The sequence below is a fragment of the Ailuropoda melanoleuca genome, chromosome 10 (assembly GCF_002007445.2).
Source record: "Ailuropoda melanoleuca isolate Jingjing chromosome 10, ASM200744v2, whole genome shotgun sequence".
Taxonomy (NCBI): domain Eukaryota; kingdom Metazoa; phylum Chordata; class Mammalia; order Carnivora; family Ursidae; genus Ailuropoda; species Ailuropoda melanoleuca.
In genome coordinates this window covers 97,809,951-97,832,473 of record NC_048227.1, presented here as the reverse complement: position 1 = coordinate 97,832,473, position 22,523 = coordinate 97,809,951, and the positions used below count along the sequence as shown (strand labels likewise).

Genomic DNA, 22,523 nt, shown 5'->3' with positions numbered 1-22,523 from the left:
GAATTATATTCAAAGTATTATCACAAGATAAAATTAATAATTTGGTAATTTTATCTAATATCCAATTCAGTTTCCCAATTGCCCCCCAAAATGGAGAAACTAGATCTAATCTAAGACTATAACTGAAATGGGTTTTACATTTTTAAAACTCAAGAACGGTCCCTTCCTTTTGGAGATTGTCCTTTTAGAGAGTCCGCAACCCTACTATTTTTCACACATTTATTACTTCCCTTCTTTTATCATTGTTATCAAAACGAAGATACTTCCTATCTCTAGGTTTCTCGCCTCTCCCAACCACTGAAGTACTGTTCAGATCACTGACTGCAACATGAAAATCTCCAGCAATTCCCCACTGCTTAGCATATGAACTCTTTGTTTTTCAGCCCACCACTTCTGTCTTTTGAAACGAGGTCCACACTTAGGTCTACCATGTCAACTCTGTCATCATTAACATACATGCACAGGTCATCTGACCCTCCAGACATCTCAATTCTGAAAGATCTTTGCATACCCAACACTGCTATGCCTCTATACACTACTCATTCGTTCTACAAAAATGTACCGAACATCTGCTACAACCTAAACACTAGAAATACAGCAGTGAACAAAACAGATGAAAAAAATTCTCATCCTTGTAGAGCATACATTCTGGTGGGAAGAGACAGAGAATAAAGTAAATAAATTATGTAATGTAATAGAAAGAAAGCAGGTGATAGGAAAAAGGAGCATAGGGGATGAAAGAATGTGCAGTTTTAAATAACTTTTTGAAGGCCTGAGGTGACATTTAAACAAAAACTCATAGGTAGCTGAAACCTCATGAATATTTAGAAAAAGAGTTCAGGGGGAGGGGGCGCCTCATTGCACAGATTACAATTAATCTGGTTTTTTAAAGGACAGGTAAAAAAAGGAGATGTGAAGAATGGGCTATCCTCAAACCCTACCCATGAGGAGTCCCATTTCAAGTCTCACTTCAAATGGCGCTTCCTCAAAAACACCTTCTCTTGGCGACCCTAATTCTGACCCCTTCCCCTCAAACCCAGTCACTAAAAATTTATCCTGTTTTAAGTCATGTATCAATATCTAAATAAAGTTTTATACTTTTTTATTATTTGTCTCCCCTAACATAGAAAGACATCTTTCCTGAGAGAAGACATCCCTGTCTTGTTACTGGAGTAACAATAGCACCTAATAATGTTTGGCACAAACTATGTGCTACGTCAGTATTTTGGTATGAAATGAAGTTTTCATAAAGCAGTGCATAAAATGATGCCTTACTAAATGAAAAAGCAAGTTACACAGTAGTATCTATAGTGTGATCTCATTTTTACAGAAATAACACATACTCTTTTAGGTGGTACATTATAAAATAATCATTAGGAAAATAAATCACTGTTGACGTTTTAACAAAAAAACTGCTCACCTGTTGGCCCTGAGGACTTTGTAAGATTTGAGCTACTGCTGCAAGTGTATCTGTGTTTGTTATCTGAGATACCCACGGATCCGGTAGACCTTGGACCACATTGGCTGGAGTAACAGGTGTCACAGGAGTTCCTTTTAAAAAAGACATCACAGCCACCGAAATAAATATGTACGTAAATAAATAAGACTTGGAAAGGCAGAGAGATTTGCTTTGTCACTTTTATAAAATATATACGAACTTAAATAAACGTTTTTATTTTATTGTCTAATTACAGAATTAGGTAGACTGAAAAAAAAATACCAAAAGGATCTGTCCATACTTGTCCCCATTAACTAAGCTACTACTTTAAAGGAGCCTACAATACTTACAAATCATTAAAAATCTCACTACAGAAGAAAATTCAATGACACAATATTCAAAATATAATCGAAAAATTAGAAAATAGTATGTATAATATATATCTATTTTTATTTAAAAACGGATGTTACGTGTATAGCCATAGACACACACAACAAAAACTAAATATATACCAAATGTTAATTCCTGAACTATGATAACAAATTTTAAATGTCATTTAAATATACTTTAAAAAACAAGATTTTGAGATTATTACTAAAGCACTCTTGGCTCCATTAGATCATTTTTTCAGGGATCCTTATAAATATTAAGTTCTCCTACAATACTATAACTTGATTTACATGCAAGTTTATGGACAGCCTAAACCAGGAAAAAACTTAAGTGACATAACAATTTCCCAAAGCTCACTGTATTTATGCTTCTAGGGATTTAAAAAATTTAGTTTTTTAATTTTTAGAAAAGAATTACACACAAATATAAATTCTCAGTCTATTTTTCCTTCAAATTACATTTCCTTTCAATTACTTAATGCTAAATTTTCCTGCACTGTCAAACTGTTACTTTATAAATGAATAATCGCTTGAAAAAAGAAGTAGAATATTTAGAAAACAAATCTCTATCAAAGTAACATACCTGGGGTGTTGCTCATAGCAGCAGTAGTACTGGCTAAAACAGGTGTGACAACTGGGGGAGGAATCCCTGCTGCCATATCCAAAAGAGGCTGAATAATCTCACTCTTAAACACATTATTCTTCTGCCATAAGTTTAATACTCTCACTATTTTACTCTAGAAGAAAAAAAGAAAAATGACATTTTGATTTTTTTGCTTTTAAAACAGCACAGTCATTTCTCAAAGGCTATTCCAACAGTGGATGGGAAGGATGTCAAATACTTCTGTAGTACTTTCTACCCCTGAAATCATGTTTCTGTAATTTTGATTTGCTAATCTTAACACACTTGAAAAAAAATGTTCATTTTAATAGATGTACAAGATAAATGAGAAAGCTACATTTATTTTATTTTTAAGTTTTTTAAAGATTTTATTTATTTGACAGAGAGAGAGAGACAGCGAGAGAGGGAACACAAGCAGGGGGAGTGGGAGAGGGAGAAGCAGGCTTCCCGCTGAGCAGGGAGCCCGATGAGGGACTCGATCCCACAACCTGAGCCAAACGCAGATGCTTAACGACTGAGCCACCCAGGCACCCCGAGAAAGCTACATTTAGTAGAAGGCAGGAACGGCAACTAGGTTTTCAGCTTCTATGTGAAGTCTAATGAGATCGATGGTTATGGTTGCCTGGAGACTGTATTAAGGCTGTTGCGATGATCAGGATTCATCTCAGCACCAAAGCTGTATTTACAGGTGATTTTAACTTCATCTTTTTTTTTTTTTTTAAAGATTTTATTTATTTATTTGACAGAGATAGAGACAGCCAGCGAGAGAAGGAACACAAGCAGGGGGAGTGGGAGAGGAAGAAGCAGGCTCATAGCACAGGCCTGATGTGGGGCTCGATCCCATAACGCCGGAATCACGCCCTGAGCCAAAGGCAGACGCTTAACCGCTGTGCCACCCGGGTGCCCCTTTAACTTCATCTTTTAAACAAATAACAAACTTCAAGACAAAGTCCTTAGCTTATGTGACTTAAAAAAAAAAAAATTGCAACCAACCCTATCAGAAGAGTAAACTAAATTTCCAAATCAGTATCCAGTATCCCAAAATATGTAAACTTCTAGTACCTTTGAGCGAATATAAAGAACCCTTTTTTATTCTCTCTCAGGGCAAAGCCTTCTTTGTATGTGGTACAGAATATTTATTCATTCAGATCTAGAAGATTTGGTAGTGGGTTTCCAGCACTAATAAAACTCTACCACAATAAAAGAATTTTAAAATGCAGTTACTTTCTATTAACTACTTAGCAAATCCATTTTTCATAGACCCTAAATAGATAAATATGAGTTCAGGTCAAATAATCAAAACACTAAATTAGTTGTGTGTGAGAATAAATAAGCTTCAGTGTAATTCCAAAAGCTTATTATAGCCAGTTTCTTTAACACCAATTGCTTCAATAAGTCAAAAAATAGCCAAATCAAAACTATATCTCTCCACTTTTGTTTAAGATGCTAAGAATCTCGGAATGCAGATAGTGTAATAACCAAATATTCAAATTCAGAATTACTAGGAGTAAAAGGTAACATAAAATCATAGTTAAGATAAACTAGAGTCTCATTAAGACCAAAGGGTAATGTATCGACTTAAAAAAAAAAAAAAAAAAAGGCAGCATACCTTGTCATCCCCAGGGCAACGATATAAATTCTGAAAAGTACTAATGATGTTATTACTAAATCTGGGTGCAAACACGTCCTTTTCTTGACCAAACTGATGTCGAGATTGTCGTACGATGGAGTCAATAACATAAAGTCCAGGTACCTTGTATTCTGGTTTACACTGATGGAAAAAAGAATAGGAAGGGAAGGAATGAGAAGGTAGCATTCATTATAAATCCTATACAAATACAAAAACAATGCTTATGTAGAGGTAGTGAATGCTCAGACATTGACTATTCCACACCATCTGTCTCTGGAATGGCATTTTAATCTACTTTGGCTACTCCATTCACCCAGTTCAACTGCCAATCACCTAAGTTCCAAAATAGTACTGCATAACTGGCTTCAATGACAAAAGTCAAAAGAATAAATAAGGTACTGTTATAACAAAACAAAGCAAATTTGTTTAATGACTTTGAAAAGCCACCTGGAAGGAAGCAGCAAATGCAGGAAAGAGCTCTAGAAAAAGCATTGCCAACATACACTAGACTTCATCTGAAATCTGTATAACAAAAGGATTTCTGTACTAATGAAGGAACACTGTAACATTCTAAATACACTGAGCCCAAAGTTTCAAAAGTTTTTTCAAATATCACACCCGTAAGAAAGACACAACCATTAAGATTCCAGGAATCTACCCCATTTTTAGCTACTCCACTGATAAATGTTTCTCAACCTTCTTACCAACCACCCAAATTGAGGAATATGTCTCCTACTTTCTTGCCACAAGCTTTTCTTCTAGCCTATCTGGTTAGGTGAACACAACTAAGAATCCTTTTAGTATCAAGGTTACTGCTCCTGGTTTGTCACCATAAACAGAAGTATAAGAAAACTTGCTTTCTAAGCTTATGTTAATTAACGTGGAATTATGGCTGCAAGAAGCAGTTTCAATTTTTAGTTGTAATTATGTAAGTATCTCACCCAAAGTAATTTCCTGGAAATCACATATGGCACTAAAGCACAATTATATTCTTGAAAAATCCCTGGAATCCTGAGTACCAGTGAGAAAAGGATCCTCAATCCACCCCTAACACACACATACATGTTTCTAATGGCATTTTCAGCTAGGACAATGAGTGATTTCATTCTGCAAAAAGGCAAGATGATGCTTCATCTATGATGCTTCAACTGTTCCTTCAAATACTTTTTAAGAACCTTATCCTTAGATTCTTAGTCAAGAAAATGAAGAGACCTTTAGCATCAATTCACAAGTATCTACTGCAACATTATGACTGTAAGAACTTGAAATATTTCATAAGAGGGCAATAATGTTGGTGTTTGGATACTGAAGTTTTAAGTTTAACCTACCTAAAGGTTAAAAATACCTGCTGTGTTTAAGTTACGGTTTTTGAAAGCCTGAAATAGTCTTCCCTCATGTTCCCAAAACATCCAGCATATTCATCCTTCAGTTCATGTATCTGGCCAAGGCTATTTTCCTTTGACTACCCTACATTCAAAGAAATATCAATCTAGCTGAGCAAATAACGTACCTCGGTAAAGAAAACTTAAAATTTAATGAAAAGCAGGACATCCAGTTTGTTAAAATTCACCTACTCCTTAATGCTACAAACACAGATAAGTGATTAATAATTATTAACCTGATTTATTGGCATCTTAATTTCGCTAAACACAGAAAAACCTGACATAAATTATTTCATATGAATGATTATCTTGAGAGTGAGATTCAACAGAATTTATAAGTTGCTTTACAAGCTTTAAAAATGAATACTGAGGGGCGCCGGGGTGGCGCAGTCAGTTAAGTGTCCAACTCTTGATTTCAGCTCAGGTTGTGATCTCAGGGTCCTGAGATCAAGCCCCATGTCAGGCTTGGCACTCAGCAGCAAGTCTGCTTGAGATTCTCTCTCCCTTTCTGTCTGGCTCTCTCCCCGCTCATGCTTTCTCTCTCTCTCAAATAAATCTTTAAAAAAATTAATATTGAATGGTAAGTAATATGTTAAGTTAAAAAAATACATCTTTTTTGCTGATTTATAACAAAAACTCGGGTTACAAACTCACCACATTGAAGAATTGTGAGTGCACAAGAAATAAATGGACCTTTGGGGCCTACTGTGAAGATCCCAAAGCCTCAAACATATATTAGCAGTTTAGTGGTAAACTGTAAGGCCTAAAGGAAAAAACATTTCTTTATCCTCAGGATCTTTAGATATACCATATATTAAGATGTTGTAGAAAAGATTTTCCCTCACTTGTAGACTAGGCATTTTTGTCACATAAAATGGCAAAATAAAAAATCTTAAGTATGACTTAATGTTTTAAAATAACAATTGGTAAACTTAGCTAAGGCTCAACTAGAAACCTAAGGAAAAATTAAGACCAAAAATCTGAAATGTTTTTTCAATTTCCTTTTCGAGTTCTATCAGTACTGAAAACACAAGAATTCCTAAGACTTTCCACTGGTATGAGGAATTCTTACTCTTTAAATAATAATAATAAAGTCATGTCAGATTAAGTTCTCAGTTATATCACTTCAAACTACATTCTAGTAATTTCTAATTTCTTCTGCTGCAGAAATAGCCCTTTTGGAGAGAAAAAGGAAATAACATAGGGAGAATGCACCTTTAAATATATAATGTGACTTTTGTTCTAATGTTATTCAAGCTATAATGTGAGTATCATTAGAAGTCAGAGTTTTTTGGCAAAAAAAAACACTCTTTAGCTGACTTGGACCACATACTTTGCAATATATAAACACACCTTATATAATGATTCTATTATTAAAATTTGAGCTGCCACTTTCAGCTCTAAAAGTTAACTTTAGGGACACCTGGGTGGCTCAGTTGGTTGGGTGTCCAACTCTTGATTTCAGCTCAGGTCATGGCTTCAGGGTTGTGAGATCGAGCTCCACAGGGCCTCGGCACTGGGCATGGAGCCTGCTTTAGATTTTCTTTCTCCCTCTCCGTCTGCCCCTCTCCCCTGCTCTCAAATTCTTGAATGCTTGTTCTCTCTCTCACTCAAAAATAAAAAAAATAAAAGTTAACATTAAAGGAAGCAAATCTAGAAGAGTAAATAGAGGAGCATGTGGCTGTACTTGCAAAGCACTGAATGATACTGACAATAGCATTTAAGTAAGGGCTGTTCCCAGGACAAGTCATATCTAATACTATATGAGTTCTCAAAGTGAATACTGGAGAAAAATCCTCTCCTGTTTCTGGGAGGAGGTAGAGAAAAGGAACCATTTTGAGATAGCCAGCAGTATTCTGTTCTTAACAAGGTATGACCTTAGGAGAAACTATTTAACCAGAGCCAAATATGCTGGGGTTTAACCAGAGCCTCACTGACCTGGGGTAAGGAAAATACACCCATCCTGTCCTGCCTAAGGAGGATTAAAAAAAACTGAGAAGCATGTGTTAAGTCTATGGTCCAGAGGTATAACTCTATAAAAAACCTAACATCATACTCATTGGTGACAAATTGAAAGTTTTCCCACTAAGACTAAGTATGGATGAGGACAAGGAATGGATGCCCCCTCTCACCACTGCTTTTCAACATGGTACTGGAAGTCCTAGCTAATGCAACAAGAAAAGGAAATAAAAGGTAGACAGACTGGAAAGGAAGGTTCAACAAGAACTAAACATATATAATACTCTTAACTGAGCCTACGAGATCTTCACTGCTAACTCTGAACCTATCTATATGTTATTTAAGGAAATAACATTTAACTACAGAACCTAAATTAGAGATACAAAATAAGTGGAAAGACTAAGTGGTATTTTCTTTTAAGATGGCAAACACACTCCTTTTGTGTCATTTTCGAGACTTCTGATGATTCAAGTTTTCCTGAAAGTGTAGAACACCTCAGAAATTCCACAATAGCAATTCTATTTGACAACACCAAAGCTGGAAGGGATAACAGGGGATCACTAAATCCTTTCCTCTTTACACTTACAGAGGGCCGTGGTCACCCAAGCAAGGAAGCAAAAGATGGACAGGGCTTTGATACCTCACTGACATAAAGTATCAACTGCATAACTACAGGAGAAGGGAGATGACAAGCAAGAAAAAAAGGTATTATCCCAGTTCCTGATGAAACAAATCTAAACAAATCCAAATTTAATCTACAGCTTAGTAAAATATTTCAGATTAATCCTGATCCTGAAGAAAAACAATAATAGTTTATAATTAGTTATAAACTATTATTTTTAAACTATTTTTTAAACTAGTATTTTTTGGTTTCATAAAAGGACCTTTTGCTCTTTGACTACAGAAATTCATTCTATTCGATGAGTCCTTAAAAACATTTTGACAAACAAGATTTAATGCTGGCTGGAATTTAACTCTTTAAGTAAAGATGATATGAGGGTAGTATCTTTTAAAAATAATCTTTAAGACTCATTAGATTAGAAGAATTTAAGTCCAACAATATTAAGTGTGGATAAAGATGGAAGCAACACAAACTCACACACTGAATGAGTGGGAGTATGAATTAGTACAACCATTATGAAATTAATTTGGTATTATCCGGCCAAGTTGAAGAAATGCATATCGTACTACCCAGGAATTCCTCTCCACAGAAATATAAATCACACCAGGATAAGTATGAAAGTGTGTTCTCAGCACTATATTGTTCATAACTACAAAAACAGGAAAACATACAAACAGACATACACACACTCAATGTCTGTCAACAGAGTAACAGATAACCGGCAGTTATTCACATAATGGAATACATACAGCAATGAAAAGAAATAAATACTGTTACACACAGGGATGAATCCTAAACATATAATACTGAGTAAAAATAACTGTACACTAGAGAATATACAATACAGGATTCCATTTATGCAAAAATGAAAAGCAGGTTAAACAGCTTTAAGAATTCAGACTTAAAGAGTCTATAATGCCAAACAAGAACGTGACTAACATAAAAGTCAAGACTGTGTGTTACTTGCAGAATGATATGATCAGGAAGAGGTACTTGGGAACTTCAGTAAAAGTTTCACATCTTGCACTGAATGGTAGTTACAGGTAACTTTAAAAATTTTAGCTATGCATATTATGTTTTCTGCACTTTTCTGTATATGTGTACAAATGTTTCATATAAAAAGAAACATTTATATAAACATCCTTGAGTTCTTAAATAAAACACAAGTGGCAAAAGCTTTTTTTTTTTTTTTTAGATTTTATTTATTTATTCAACAGAGATAGAGAACAGCCAGCGAGAGAGGGAACACAAGCAGGGGGAGTGGGAGAGAAAGAAGCAGGCTCTTAGCAGAGGAGCCTGATGTGGGGCTCGATCCCATAATGCCGGGATCACGCCCTGAGCCGAAGGCAGACGCTTAACCGCTGTGCCACCCAGGCGCCCCGCAAAAGCTTCTCTTAATGACTAACAATGACTGATAAGCTGAAGATATATTGAAAATGTAAATTTAAGGTGTATGGGACAAAGAACTGATCTAAAATATCCCAGAGCAGAGGAATTTAGTAAAAAGTACGTAAGAAAAGTGAGAATCTGAAAATCTACTGTTATCAAACTATCTGTGGCCAACTGCCCAAACCTTTGTGTACCCCACACCAGAGGCAAGAAGCCAGAGTAACCTTTCAAGCAATTTTCCTGGCCTATGGGAAATCATCTTACATTATTAATTTATCTTTTCATTTATTACTGTCATTCATTCTTCTATAAATCTTTCATGCTAAACAGAGATTCACAAATAACACATTATTAAACTGCTGCCATATTTCTCCTCTCCTTGCACTATTTGTCTATGATGGGTGAAGGAAAAGTACAGACAAGCTAATATGTGGGATTCTGGAGCTAGAGAATACCCAAAATTACAAGTCAACATCATTAAATAATACTTCACATTTTTCTTAGATCTCTCAACTGATTATATATGATGTACGTGACAAATGGATGTTTTTGTAAATTTGTTAAAACGGTATTTCCTACTATAAACAATACTCTAATTCAGTAGTTTTACAAATTGGGTTCCACAGAAACAAAGCAACTATGCAAGGGTGTCAAGGGCTATAGGACAGAAAACAAAACAGGTGGAGTGGGCTGCTGGCTCCCCTACCATAACCACTACTGCAACATTTTTACTTGTGTTTTATCTGTCTCCCCTCCTCCCTCATATTAAAGTTCCAGTAAGAATAGGAAAGAGGGGAAAAAAGAGATTTCCTCTGGTATTAAAAAAAATCACATACAATCTGGAACCTCATCAAAACTAAAAAAATCTTTGTTCTGCAAAAGACCTTGGATCATGTGTTAAGAGGATGAAAAGACAAGTTACCAACCAAGAAAAATATATTTACAAACCATAAAACTGACAAAGGACTTACATCTAGAATATTATCCAGAACTCTGAAAACTTGACAAATACCATCCAATTAGAAAATGGACAAAAACATGAAGAGATTATTTCACTGAAAATGCCAAATAAGCAAGTGAAAATATGTTCATCAGCCATTAGGTAAATGCAAATTAAACCACAATGAGACACTACTATACCTTTATCAGAATAGCTAAAATAGTGGTAACACCAAATGATGGCAAGAACGTGGAAGCTGGATCGATCATTACACTGTTAGTGGGAATGTAAAATGGTACAGCCATTCTAGGAAAGAGTGGCAGTTTCTTGTAAAATAAAACACGCACTTACTTTCCCAGAGAAATGAAAACTTACATTCACACCAAAATCCACAAATGTTCCTAGCACCTTTATTAATAATATCCCCCCCAAATGAAAATGACTCAGATGACCTTCAATGGGTGAATGGTTAGACAAACCGTCGTACATCCATATCATGGAATGTTACTCAAAAATGGAGGAGCCATTAGACACATGCACAATTTGGATGGATCTAAATAAAATTACACTGAGCAAAACACGCCAATTTCAAAAGGCTACATTTACATAACATTCTTGAAATGGCAAAATTAGAGAAAGAGAACAGACTAATGCCCCCCAGGAGTTAGGCACGGGGTCGGAGGAGAGTAGTATGTCGCTCTATAAAAAGGGGAAGGAACATGATGGCTCCTTGGGGTGATGGAACAATTCTATATGTTGACTACGGTGGCGGTCTTATGAAGCAATACATGTGATTAAACTGCATAGAACTAAATATACATACACACAAATGAGTGCATGTAAAACTGGTAAAATCTAAGTTTGGTGGACTGTACGACTGTCCTGCTTGTAATACTTACATTATCAAGACATCACCATTGGGGGAAACTAAGTGAAGAGTGAAGAGTCTATGGGATCTCTCTTTACTCTAATGCAAGTATCATTATTATCTATTGATTAAATGACACATGAATCTATAATTATCACAAATTAACTTAAAAATGTACACACACAACTCACTCAATTTACCATTACACTAACCCGCTGCCGAATTTCTGCCTTAGAAGAGGTAGGGGTAAAAGCATTTAAATTTCTGCCCAGACACTGACTGGCAATATCATTCCTCTCCGGTGTTCTAAGTCAGACTTTAAGATCAAAAGTCTCATGCTCTACTGACTGAGCCAGCCAGGTATCCCTCTAAGGCAGACTTTAAGATACAAAGGTTAAGTTGTCTGGGCTGTGACCAACTGAACAAGTGATGGAAGACTTGAACAGACTGTATGTATACCTCAAGCACTCCGACATAACAGAACTGTTGATGAACCTCTTAACTATTAAAGATACCATTTCAAATGTCTTTCAGGCTGTTGAGAAACTAGGTGAAACTTAGAAACTCAGTATAATGACTAAAGAATGTGGAGGGCTGGACAAAACTGAAGCTCTATAAAACCACGAAAATGAGTCTGTACACAAAGCTTCACTAAACATGATTGAGAAGTATTTCTCTTAAGAGAAAGATCAAAATATTGTGCCAGAAATTACCTCTGAAGGTTACACATTCTAAATGGAGGATGGCATTCTTTTAGACTGCATGGCTGAGGCATAAAGTTGTTTGTACTATGTTTGGTATAAGTTTGTCCTATTATTACTCTATTAAGAACTCTTTTTAAAATGTGGCTATTGGAGCACTTTGTATAATGAAACTATATTTGAACAGTTCCAAACTGTACATACTGTATGAGGCTTCTCCTCTCAACAGGTTTCTTATTTCCATGTGGAATGTTATACCTTGCAATGTCCTGTAAACAGAGATTAAATTCCACCCTTATCTTTACTTCAATAACCACCCCCCCATATTGACTTGCTTTTCCAGACTGATTCTACAATTATCTCACAATGAAGATAATTTTGCTCACCCAAGGTCTAAGATTCTGAAATATCTTATTAAAAGTACCCCTGTTCTAAATCAAATCAGTCAAGAAACATCTACCCATAAATTCATGTTTATTCTTTAAACCCTTACTATTATTCAAATTGTGGTTTCCGAACTAACGGCGAACATATCATCTACGAACAGGTAGAAATGCAGACTCTCAGCCTCTTGCCACACTTACTGAATGCAGAATCTGAATTTTAACAAGATCCCTAGGTAACTCCTATGCACAAAAAAGTTTAAGATGCACTGCTTTAGACATTCGAAACCTTTTAAAACAACTTTTAAAAGCTTTAGAACAATGAAATTTTCCAATCACTAACATTTCCATTTTATACTGTGATTTACCTAAAACACAACAGCATACTTATTTTATTTTACTTTGCATCTCAGCCTCAATTCACTAGTCGTTCACCGCAAAATATGTTTTACTAATACTCTAAGTACTGAGAAACCAAGACTTTAGAAAAAAGCTGAATCCCATAAAGGTTAACTGATTTAACTCAAGGTTACCTACATGACAGTCACCTCACTTTGATTCACATACCCTTCCTCCTCCTAGTCAACTATTTTTAAGAAACACTGCAACCTTCCTGAATCCTTAATGCCATATACCACGATTCTCAAACTGATGCTGGTTACATCAAGGCACATGAACACGGGCAGAATACAAAACCTAAATTCAATTACAGTAAAGTACAAATATAGTATCATTTCATAAGCTTTAAGCCCGATGTACTCCTGACAAAAATTGTGGCATGAATAGGGCACTGGTTACCAAGAGGGCAAAAAACTATAATCTAGTCACCTTGGACTCTGCTTGTAAAAAGCATTACTAAATGTATATAAGCAGCTGTTTTCAACATCATCACCCTCTGCTTACCCTAGAAAATGGAACTTCAGGTCTATAAAATAAGATGTTGAGATGTATAACGTCTTAATGGATGAGACAAAATGAATCAGCAGAAGAGAAGTAGCTGGTAGGAAATGTCTTACCCACACCTTATCTAAAAGGAGAGCTGCTCTCTAGGCATTCTACTTGAAATGACAAGTGAGAATTAACACATTTATAATTTTATTTAAAATCAATCATATGTACACCATTTTTTTCAAGGGACAGAAGCTCACTACGGCAATGCAAATTAACAAGACCATCTACCTGAATGAAAGCTATTGTTTTCAGAATTATCCAAAAAGCACTATCATTTTCTTTCTTTTTTTTTTTTTCTTTTTTAAGTAGGCTCCACACTGGTGGAGCCCAGTGAGAGGGGCTTGAACTTACAACCCTGAGATTAAGACCTTAGCTAAGATCAAGAGTCAGACCCTTAACTGACTGAGCGACCCATGCACCCTTATTTCTTAATTAGAAAATAAAATAAATGGAATCACTCTTGAACAGTCCATCAAAACAATTTAAACTTGAGTGTTTGATGTAAAAGAATAAAGCACAAGGAATTACTCTATAATTATAGTACATTTAGCGTGTATATTCAAAGTTAAATACTTACTTTCTGAATGAATTTCTCAACACTCTGTACCACATGTTTATAGAACTAAAAGAAAAAAACATTTAGTGTGGTTTTAAAATCTGTTCAATTAGATCTGAATTTTTCTGTTAAATATAGGTTTAACATCGTTACAAAGGTCTATCAAAACAACAAATTTTAATCATGAATTTTGAGACAAACGTGTCACTCACCTTCATAAGCAATTAACTATGATATCTAATTAGTAAAGGATTCTTGAGGTGCATACGTGGTCAGTACAACTAACTGACTCTTGTGTGGGTTCACTTACATGCTGATTTTTTTTCAATAAACACAGTACAGTACCATAAATGTATTTTTTCTTCCTCATGATTTTCTTAATAACATCATTTTCTCTAATTCACTCGATTGTAAGAATACAGTATATAAAACATATAACATACAAACTAGATGTTAATCAACTGTTTGTTATCGGTAAGGTTTCTGGGCAACAGTAGGCTATCAGCTATTAAGTTCTGGGGGAGTCCAAAGATATACATAGATTTTTGACTGCATGGGGAATCAGCACCCCAACCCCCATGATGTCTGACATCCAGCTATATATTCAAAATGTGTTACGAGATACGAAACAATTTGATCACATTCCTTATAAAACCATACTTTCACAAATTGATAGGCTGACAGCAAAGTACTTGTAATAAGCACACTGGCAGGTGTATATTCTTACTTTCATGAAAGGAAAAGATTTCCTATGGTATCATTAAATTAGGGTAATACTAGAAATATCAAATAACTCAACAAATAGCATTAATAAACACATGCAAGGGAGTTGTTTTCAACTTCATTATCTCTTGCTTCTCCTGGAAAATGGAACCACAAGTACATTTAATAAGATACAGAGATGTATAAAGTTCTCATGGATCAGCCAAAACAAATCAGCAGAAGTGAAATGAACATACAGATTAAAAATAAGTAATGGGCTGCTATGTACAGATGTACATTTTAGAAACAACACTATGAATAAACCTAAAAAGGAACAAATTAGAAATTATAGATTAAAAAAATTATAGATTTAACAAAAGACATCTAAAATTTGTGCTTAATAAATCTGAATACCTCGATGGCAACTGCATAATTAGCATATTTGTTTAAAGAACCAGAACTGTGCTTCTATTTATACTTTTGATCTCAGGAATTATACTTTTAAGGGATACCCCCTTAGCTGAACAGACACATGAGCATTCCTCTGAACTGTATCATGAAATCCAAAAATCAAAAAGAAAGAAAAATCTCATTACTCATAGTATCAAATCAAAATGTACAAGTTTAAGTTTGGCTAAAATTTTCATACTATAAAGGAACAGTTTACTCAACAGTGTAAGTCACTTAAATAAAAAAGCCAAAACAGCTAACTTAAAAGTAAGCACTGCTTAAACATTTAAAAGCAACATACGAAATATTAATTACACACTGAGTAATTTTATTAAATAATTCTTCTGGAAAATATCTTGACAGTGCTTTTTGCTTCTAGCTACTTTACTACCTGTAATTCTGATTAAAACTGCTTACCAAACTTTAATTCAAAGTTTACCAATTCACACAGGCCTTCTTCCCCAACAGGTATTTTGTGAGATTTTGCTGACTGTGCAATGTTAACAAATACCCATTAAAATAATATCTCAAACACTGATTAAAACAAAAAAAATCAATGACTTACCTCAATATAAAACACAGTGTCATTTAAATCCAATTTAAAAAGGCAGCTCAAATCTCAATTTACGTATGTACTAAATGCACCTGAAAATAATACAGTACTGCAAAACAACTGGTATGAACTCTTCAAAAATATCAATTGCATGAAAAACCAAACAAAGGCTGGGTAAGGCTGGGTGACAGGACAAATAAATGTAATATATGATCTTACTGGATCCTGAAATTTCTTGCATGTGATCAGTGTACAATATAGTTACTTAATAAATGTCTTTGTTCTTAGGAGATTAAGTGCTATTATGAAATCAAATCTGAAACTAACTCTCAAATGATTCAGCTAAAAAATGTGTTTGTGTGTGTAGAAATAAACCAAATGTAGACAATGTTAACTGGCAAATCTAAGGGAAGACTATGTGTTGCTCATTATAATATTTTGCAAATGTTTGAATTTTCAAAATTTAAAAATTTAAAGCAGTAACAATAAATCAAAATAGTACAGTATATCATGTTTAGGTTCCTGATGGAGAGAAACTTGGATTCAAATCTAGCTATATTTATTCTATTACAAATTACTTATTTTCTCTTAGACCCTTCCCACATCTGAAAAATAGGAATAATGTTGCTGCCAATACCTTACAGAGTAATTTAATTAAAAAACATTCTGCTCAGAGGGAAGGGAGGTGGAGAGATGAATAATAGGTCATGGAACAAAAGGTACAGCATAGGGAATAGAGAATATAACCAATGATACTGTAATAGCAATGTATGGTGACAGATAACAGCTACCCTTGCACTGGGCAGAGCATAACAAATAGAGATGTTGAATTACTAGTGCTGTACACCTAAATCTGGAACACGGTATATCAACTACAATGAAAAAAAATTGTTTTAAGTATTCTGCTCAAGTTATATAAAATGCATCAATTATTTTCACAGACTAAAAATGGTAATATACATGTTTGCACACCCTCAGAATCATGATCATAAAAATCAGATCACAATGTAAAATAGGATAAAGAAAGCAAAAGAGACTGAACATTCTATACTAAGCCTATCAGATACCCTGAGAATTTACTGTGTTGAAGAAGTCTCCTGCTTAAATGCTTATTGGTCACTGTCCTTAGCACTTACCACCTCTTTGATTTTCTGCATATAAATACAGAGATTTTAACTATAATGCTGTTAAGAAATTAACTGCATGTCTGAAAATTAAGCTTTGGCCACCAGAACACTGAAAAATCAACTAACTATCTGAATTTTCTCCTAGCAGCTATTCTCTCTGTAAATAGGAATTTGTTAAATCTAATAGATAATGCTATTATTCAAAGACCATTTATTTAAATCATTGGTGCTTCTGGTTATGGCTGATGTTCTTATTTACAATAGGGAAACATATCACCAAATATCCACAGGTTACAACCTACTTAATTAAATATAAGCATTCATTCATTCTCAATTTTAACAGCCCTACTAAAGCAGGGAGTCTTAGCTTTGCAGACAAGAACCTCTTAGAAAGAGGTATCTATGGCTGAACTTCAAAAGGTCCTGAAGTCAAGAAATTTTATGCAGAACTTTGTGCATATGTATATTTCTCTACAGAAAAGCCCAACCTTTCTCTGAGATTTTCCTAAGTATCAACGAGTCAAGATAGATAGTTCAAAACCTCTGTATCAAAGAAATGGCTAAAGGCCTGTGGCCTCTTCCCACAGCTTAAACGTCCTATATACAATGAGGTTCAATTATTTTTCATAACGGCTCATTTTCAAATCTGTAACAGAATCAATAAGAAAAGAAACATTAATTTTTATTTAGAAACCTTTTACCAAGATTCTGTAAAGTCAGTTGTGACAAATAACAAATGCATTCTCCACGATGTGGCTCTATTTAAAATCTTGCCTAAGAGAAGTAAAGAAAAATGATAGCTTCAAAGATTAAGGAAGAATATTTCTCAAGGTGTTAAATGTTTATCTCTAGATGGGAGAATTCACAGGTGATAATAAATTTTTATTTTTGTGTTTTTCCCCATGAACGTATATTAACTCTGTAAAGAGGAAGGAAATACACAGTTAACCCTTAAACGACCAATCCCCTGCACAGTCGAAAATCCACATATAGTGTCTGACAACCTCCAAAATTAACTACTGTTGACTGGAAACCTTACTGATAATAGTTAATTAATACATATTTTCTATATTATATATATATATGTTATACACTGTATTCTTATAATAAAGTAAGCTGGAGAAAATACATTAAGAAAATCATAAGGAAGAGAAAATACACAGTAATGCACTGAATTTATCAAAAGAAATCCACGTGTAAGTGGACCCATGCAGATCAAATCTGTGATGTTCAATGGTCAACTGTATCATCTGTAATAATTATCCTTCCTCTAAAATATTAGTATAGTATTTTCTTCTGAAAACACAAGTGTAAAATTTATTACTCACCTTAATAGCTTTGATGGCTGCCTTAGTAATTTGGGTCATTTTCGCTTTAGAAATGGGTGGTTTGTAGTCATTCAGGGAATACAACTGATAAAAAGGAGAACAAATTTTAAATACAGCAAAGCTAATGGTCTCTAAGCAATTACATGAAATTACCAAACATTTCCATTTTTATATTCTCAATAAAATCAAAGTGCTGCTTTCTTTTAAAAATCAAGTTCAACAACATTAGCCCTCAGGGAAAAGCAAATCAAAACCTCGAGTTACAATTTCACACTTACTTGTTTATAATCAAAAAGACAGATAATTAACAAGTGTGAACAGGATGTGGAGAAATTGGAACCCTTTTACATTGCTAGTGGGAATGTAAAATGGTACAGCAGCTTTGGAAAACGGCTTGGCTGTTCTCAGAAAGTGGCACACAGTAATATGTACTATGACCCAACAATTCCACTGCCAGGTATATACCCAAAAGAGTTGAAAATATATATTCACATTAAAACCTGTACACAAATGGTTACTGCAACATTATTTTTAAAAGTCATTTAAAAAGTAAAAACCACCCAAACGTCCATCCAATGATGAATGGATAAACAAAATGTGTTGTATCCATTCAAAATATTAGCCATAAAAAAGGAATGAAGTACTAATACATGCTACAAAACAGATGAACCTTGAGAACATTATGCTCAGTTTAAAAAGCCATATTAAAAAGATATTATACAATTCCATTTATATGATATGTTCAGAAAAGGCAAATCTATATGCTCAGTTTAAAAAGCCATATTAAAAAGATATTATACAATTCCATTTATATGATATGTTCAGAAAAGGCAAATCTATTTGTGACTGCCTACAATTGGGGGAATTGGAAGAAATGAATAACTACTAATGAGTACATTTCTTTTTGGGGGTGATAAAAATATTCTAAAATTGATTATGGTAATGCTGTACAACCATACTAAATGCCACTGAATTATACACTTCAAATTGGTTAATTGTATGGTATGTGAATTATATCTCAAAACCTTTTAGAAATCAAGGGATTTAAGGTTTAGCAGTGATCTCCACCAAAAACTAATTTTGTTTTGAAATTTATCATATAAGCAAAGGATAACAAAACTGCTTCAACAGAAAACAGTTGAAGGGGGGAAAATCAGGCAATGAACAAATAACTAAGCTTAAATGAATACTGATTAAAATTTGCACTGCACTCAGCGATGACAAGATTTTAACTATAATGCTGTAAGATACTAACTTCAAGTCTGGAAACTAAGCTTTGGCCATTACGACACTGCAAAAACAACCTGAACAGACTTTAAAAGTAACTAAAACAGAATGTGTTGGTTAGTCAACTAGCAATTTAGGGAGTCCTCTACAGCTTTTGCTCCAACACCCCTTATAACCTATCTATCAATAAATTCTACCGATTTCTACCCAGTTTTCCCCATACTTTCTCTCCATCCTACTCCTACCACCACCACAACCACAGCCCCAAACACTTTCATCTCTCACCCAGAGGACACCTCTAAATGGATGTGCATGTCTATCTTTTCAAAAACTAATCTGATCAGGTGACTAACACCCCCTTAATAAGGTCAATGTTTTCCCATGTTTTGGATGAACACATAGTTGGAACTCCTGTCCACCTTTCCAGTCTCATCTCATTCCATGCTCTCCTCCTGAGCCCTTTGCTCCAGGCACAATGATCTTTTTTCAGTTTCCTGCCACAGATCATTGAAAAGGGGCTTGTTCCCTCTATTTGGAATACTTTTCACCAGAGTCTCCTCACTAGCTAATGTGTAGTCATCCATCTTAGTTTGAGCAACACCTAATGAGGAAAGCCTTCCCTACCTTCCCAGCCAGATCAATACCTCCTCTTTTATACTCTCACTGTACTGTCATTCACCTTTGAAGCACTCATCATAGTACTTTGATATTTGATATCTGATCATTTAACTAATACTTGATTTTTAAAAGAACTGTTAAAAAGAGTGACAGTAACACCAAAGCTCTAAGGATTTATGTTCCTTTAACACAGTTAAAATGTTAACGGTACAAGAGCTGTTCAAGCTGAAATCATTTGTGGGAGTACAAATGTCCTTCCCTTTAGGTTCCCACAGAAGTGCCCACCTGTTGATACTGCCAACCATTAGGTCAAGATCCCATCAGATCATTTAAGAAGCTCTCTATGCTAAACTCAAAGGGAATTTCAATATACTTGTGGCTTCAATTCCTACTTGTATGCCAGTTTACTCACCAGGTACAAAATAACATCAACACGTTCTATAGTGCTTACAACAAGCTGTATGTGTAAAGTAAAGGTCAATTTCCCAGAATTTCTCAGTAGGCCCTGGCTGCTACACATCTGAGATCTGCTCCTGCCCTCTCCTACAAGAGAATAAGCTCTAAGGATAGACACCATGTCTTTTTTGTTTAGATTTTTTCCTTTTCTCCAAACTGTATCTTCAGTGTCTCCGAGAAAACAGATATTTGTTAAGAATAAATGAAAAGGAACAAGTACAAGACATAGCATTGCACAAGCTTTGCACAGAAAGACATGGTTATGAATTCCAACTATGCTACCTTATCACAAGCTGCTAAACCTCTGAAGCTTAAGTTTCTCATTCACAAAATAGAAACTCATTTCAAAGAAACATCACATAAAAATAAAGCTTTCTCTTAAAATTAAAATCCGTCTCCGTAGGCGTTCTCCATTTCAATGAATAATATTAAAGGATCCATCAAACACTTATTCACTCAGCTACTTGAAAGTCCATTCTATAGTAATTTATATTATTAGGTCAATTAAGATGCATCAGCTTTTCCCCACAGCTGACTACATATACTTTCATTTTATGTAGTAAAGCCCTGAAGTTTCGATCAAGCATTAGTTAACTACTCTAGCAGACCAAAGCTTTGTTTGCTCTCTTTGTGTGTGTGTGGGATGGGGGATGAGGTAGGGGAAATATAGTTTAGATTTATAAAACATTGTCAACAGTCTGAAAAGTCAGCTTTCACCTGAGATCCCCTGCCTTTTTAAATGCACGTACTGCAGAAATTTAAAGTAGTACTCAGAGAAATACCGAGTAATTAAGTGCTCTTCCAAGGCTCACTTAATACATATGCTTCCAACTAACCATTACTCTAGGTTCTCTAAAATCTCATTTTTTAAATTAAATCTGATCATCAGAAAATAGGCACAGATCATTTTATCTAACTCCTCAATGAATGCCTTAACTAAAATTTAGTATTAAGTTCTCAACTTACAAAGACTGATGAAAAGACTTGCTCTACAACGTTGTGTTTTAACCATCTGTTAAAGAAATAATTATCTTTAACCAAAAAAAAAAAAAAAATCCCTTATGCAAGAATTTCCAAAGTATATTCTCCTTGAATGCAAGAACAGGAGAATGATTCATCTAGTTTCCATGTGCTTACTTTTTTAATCAAAAAAGGATGATTTAACATGTTTCTCCCATCTTGTGCCTTGGCTTCTAAGTGAGCTAACTCAAGTTTATTTTACTCGTCTGAACAAGATCTCAACTGTCTACTGACATCTCCTTCTCTGCTATATTTAACTATTATTTTTATTTAACCAAATAGAAAACGTATTTTCACCAGTGTCTAATTTTGATAAGCTGTTTCGAAGTTCTTTTTGAAGTAGGTGGAGTATAAATGCATACCTTTAATGACGTGATGTGAACTGAGCACAGGACTGCAAGACAGCCTGCCATCATGCTTCCATTTTCTTTCTCTCTCTCTCTCTTCCTTTCTTTCTTTCTTTCAGGAGGGGAGGGGACAGAGGGAGAGGGAAAATCCCAAGCAGGCCCCATACCCCTCATGACCCTGAAATCATGACTCCAGCAGAAATAAAAGAGTCAGCCCCTTAACCTAGGCGCCCCTTTTCTTTTTTTCCCCTTCTTTTCAACTTCTACCTCCAAATTTAAGTGTTCTATGCATTCTCCTGTTGTCAATCCTCAACACAAACTCGGTCCTCCAGGACCTCTCTCAAAGGCCATTTGTTGAGAATTGCGGGACATCACTATAACATTCACTATTTTAGAAAAAGAAAATAGTGCTGAAATATGCAGCCAGACCATTCAAAGCTTTTTAAAAACTTCTAGAAGTAATCCAGTGCATAGCAAGAATGGTTAATCTTCAGATCTAGAGGATATGACAGAATACCTGATACACAGTAGTAAAACCTGTCTTCCCAGCTGGTAACCTAATTCGGTGATAACATTGCCATTAGGAAGTGTCAAGCTTCATTCCAACCCTCATTTTCATTAGATGAATATCAACTTCTCACCAAAAATTGGGAATGTAATTCTCCCTGTATTCTCAATATTTGATCTGGTTTTACACTGGAAAATACTGGAGAAGAATTAAAGTTTATTCTGGGACCTTCTTTTCCATTTCCCTGATAATTCCCATCTCTATGCCTGGATTAGAAGATCAGGGTTGCATGTCCTCTAAGCTTGGGCTCTCTAGATACCCAGTTTTCTCATGTATAGGCTTTTTTTTTTTTTTTTT

General features: G+C 34.8%; 1 protein-coding gene across 6 annotated transcripts in view; it reads right to left on the bottom strand.

Moving 5' to 3' along the window:
* SCAF8 (SR-related CTD associated factor 8) overlaps window positions 1-22,523 on the bottom strand; it is a 202,140-nt gene that overhangs the window by 151,932 nt on the left and 27,685 nt on the right. For all 6 annotated transcript variants that reach the window (XM_034669365.1, XM_034669366.1, XM_034669361.1 and 3 more), the window contains 5 exons: window positions 17,991-18,074; window positions 13,852-13,896; window positions 4,059-4,220; window positions 2,411-2,564; window positions 1,421-1,551 (listed from right to left, as the gene is read on the bottom strand). In XM_034669365.1, the coding sequence (XP_034525256.1) occupies window positions 1,421-1,551; window positions 2,411-2,564; window positions 4,059-4,220; window positions 13,852-13,896; window positions 17,991-18,074 (576 nt within the window). The remainder of the gene's footprint in view (window positions 1-1,420; window positions 1,552-2,410; window positions 2,565-4,058; window positions 4,221-13,851; window positions 13,897-17,990; window positions 18,075-22,523) is intronic.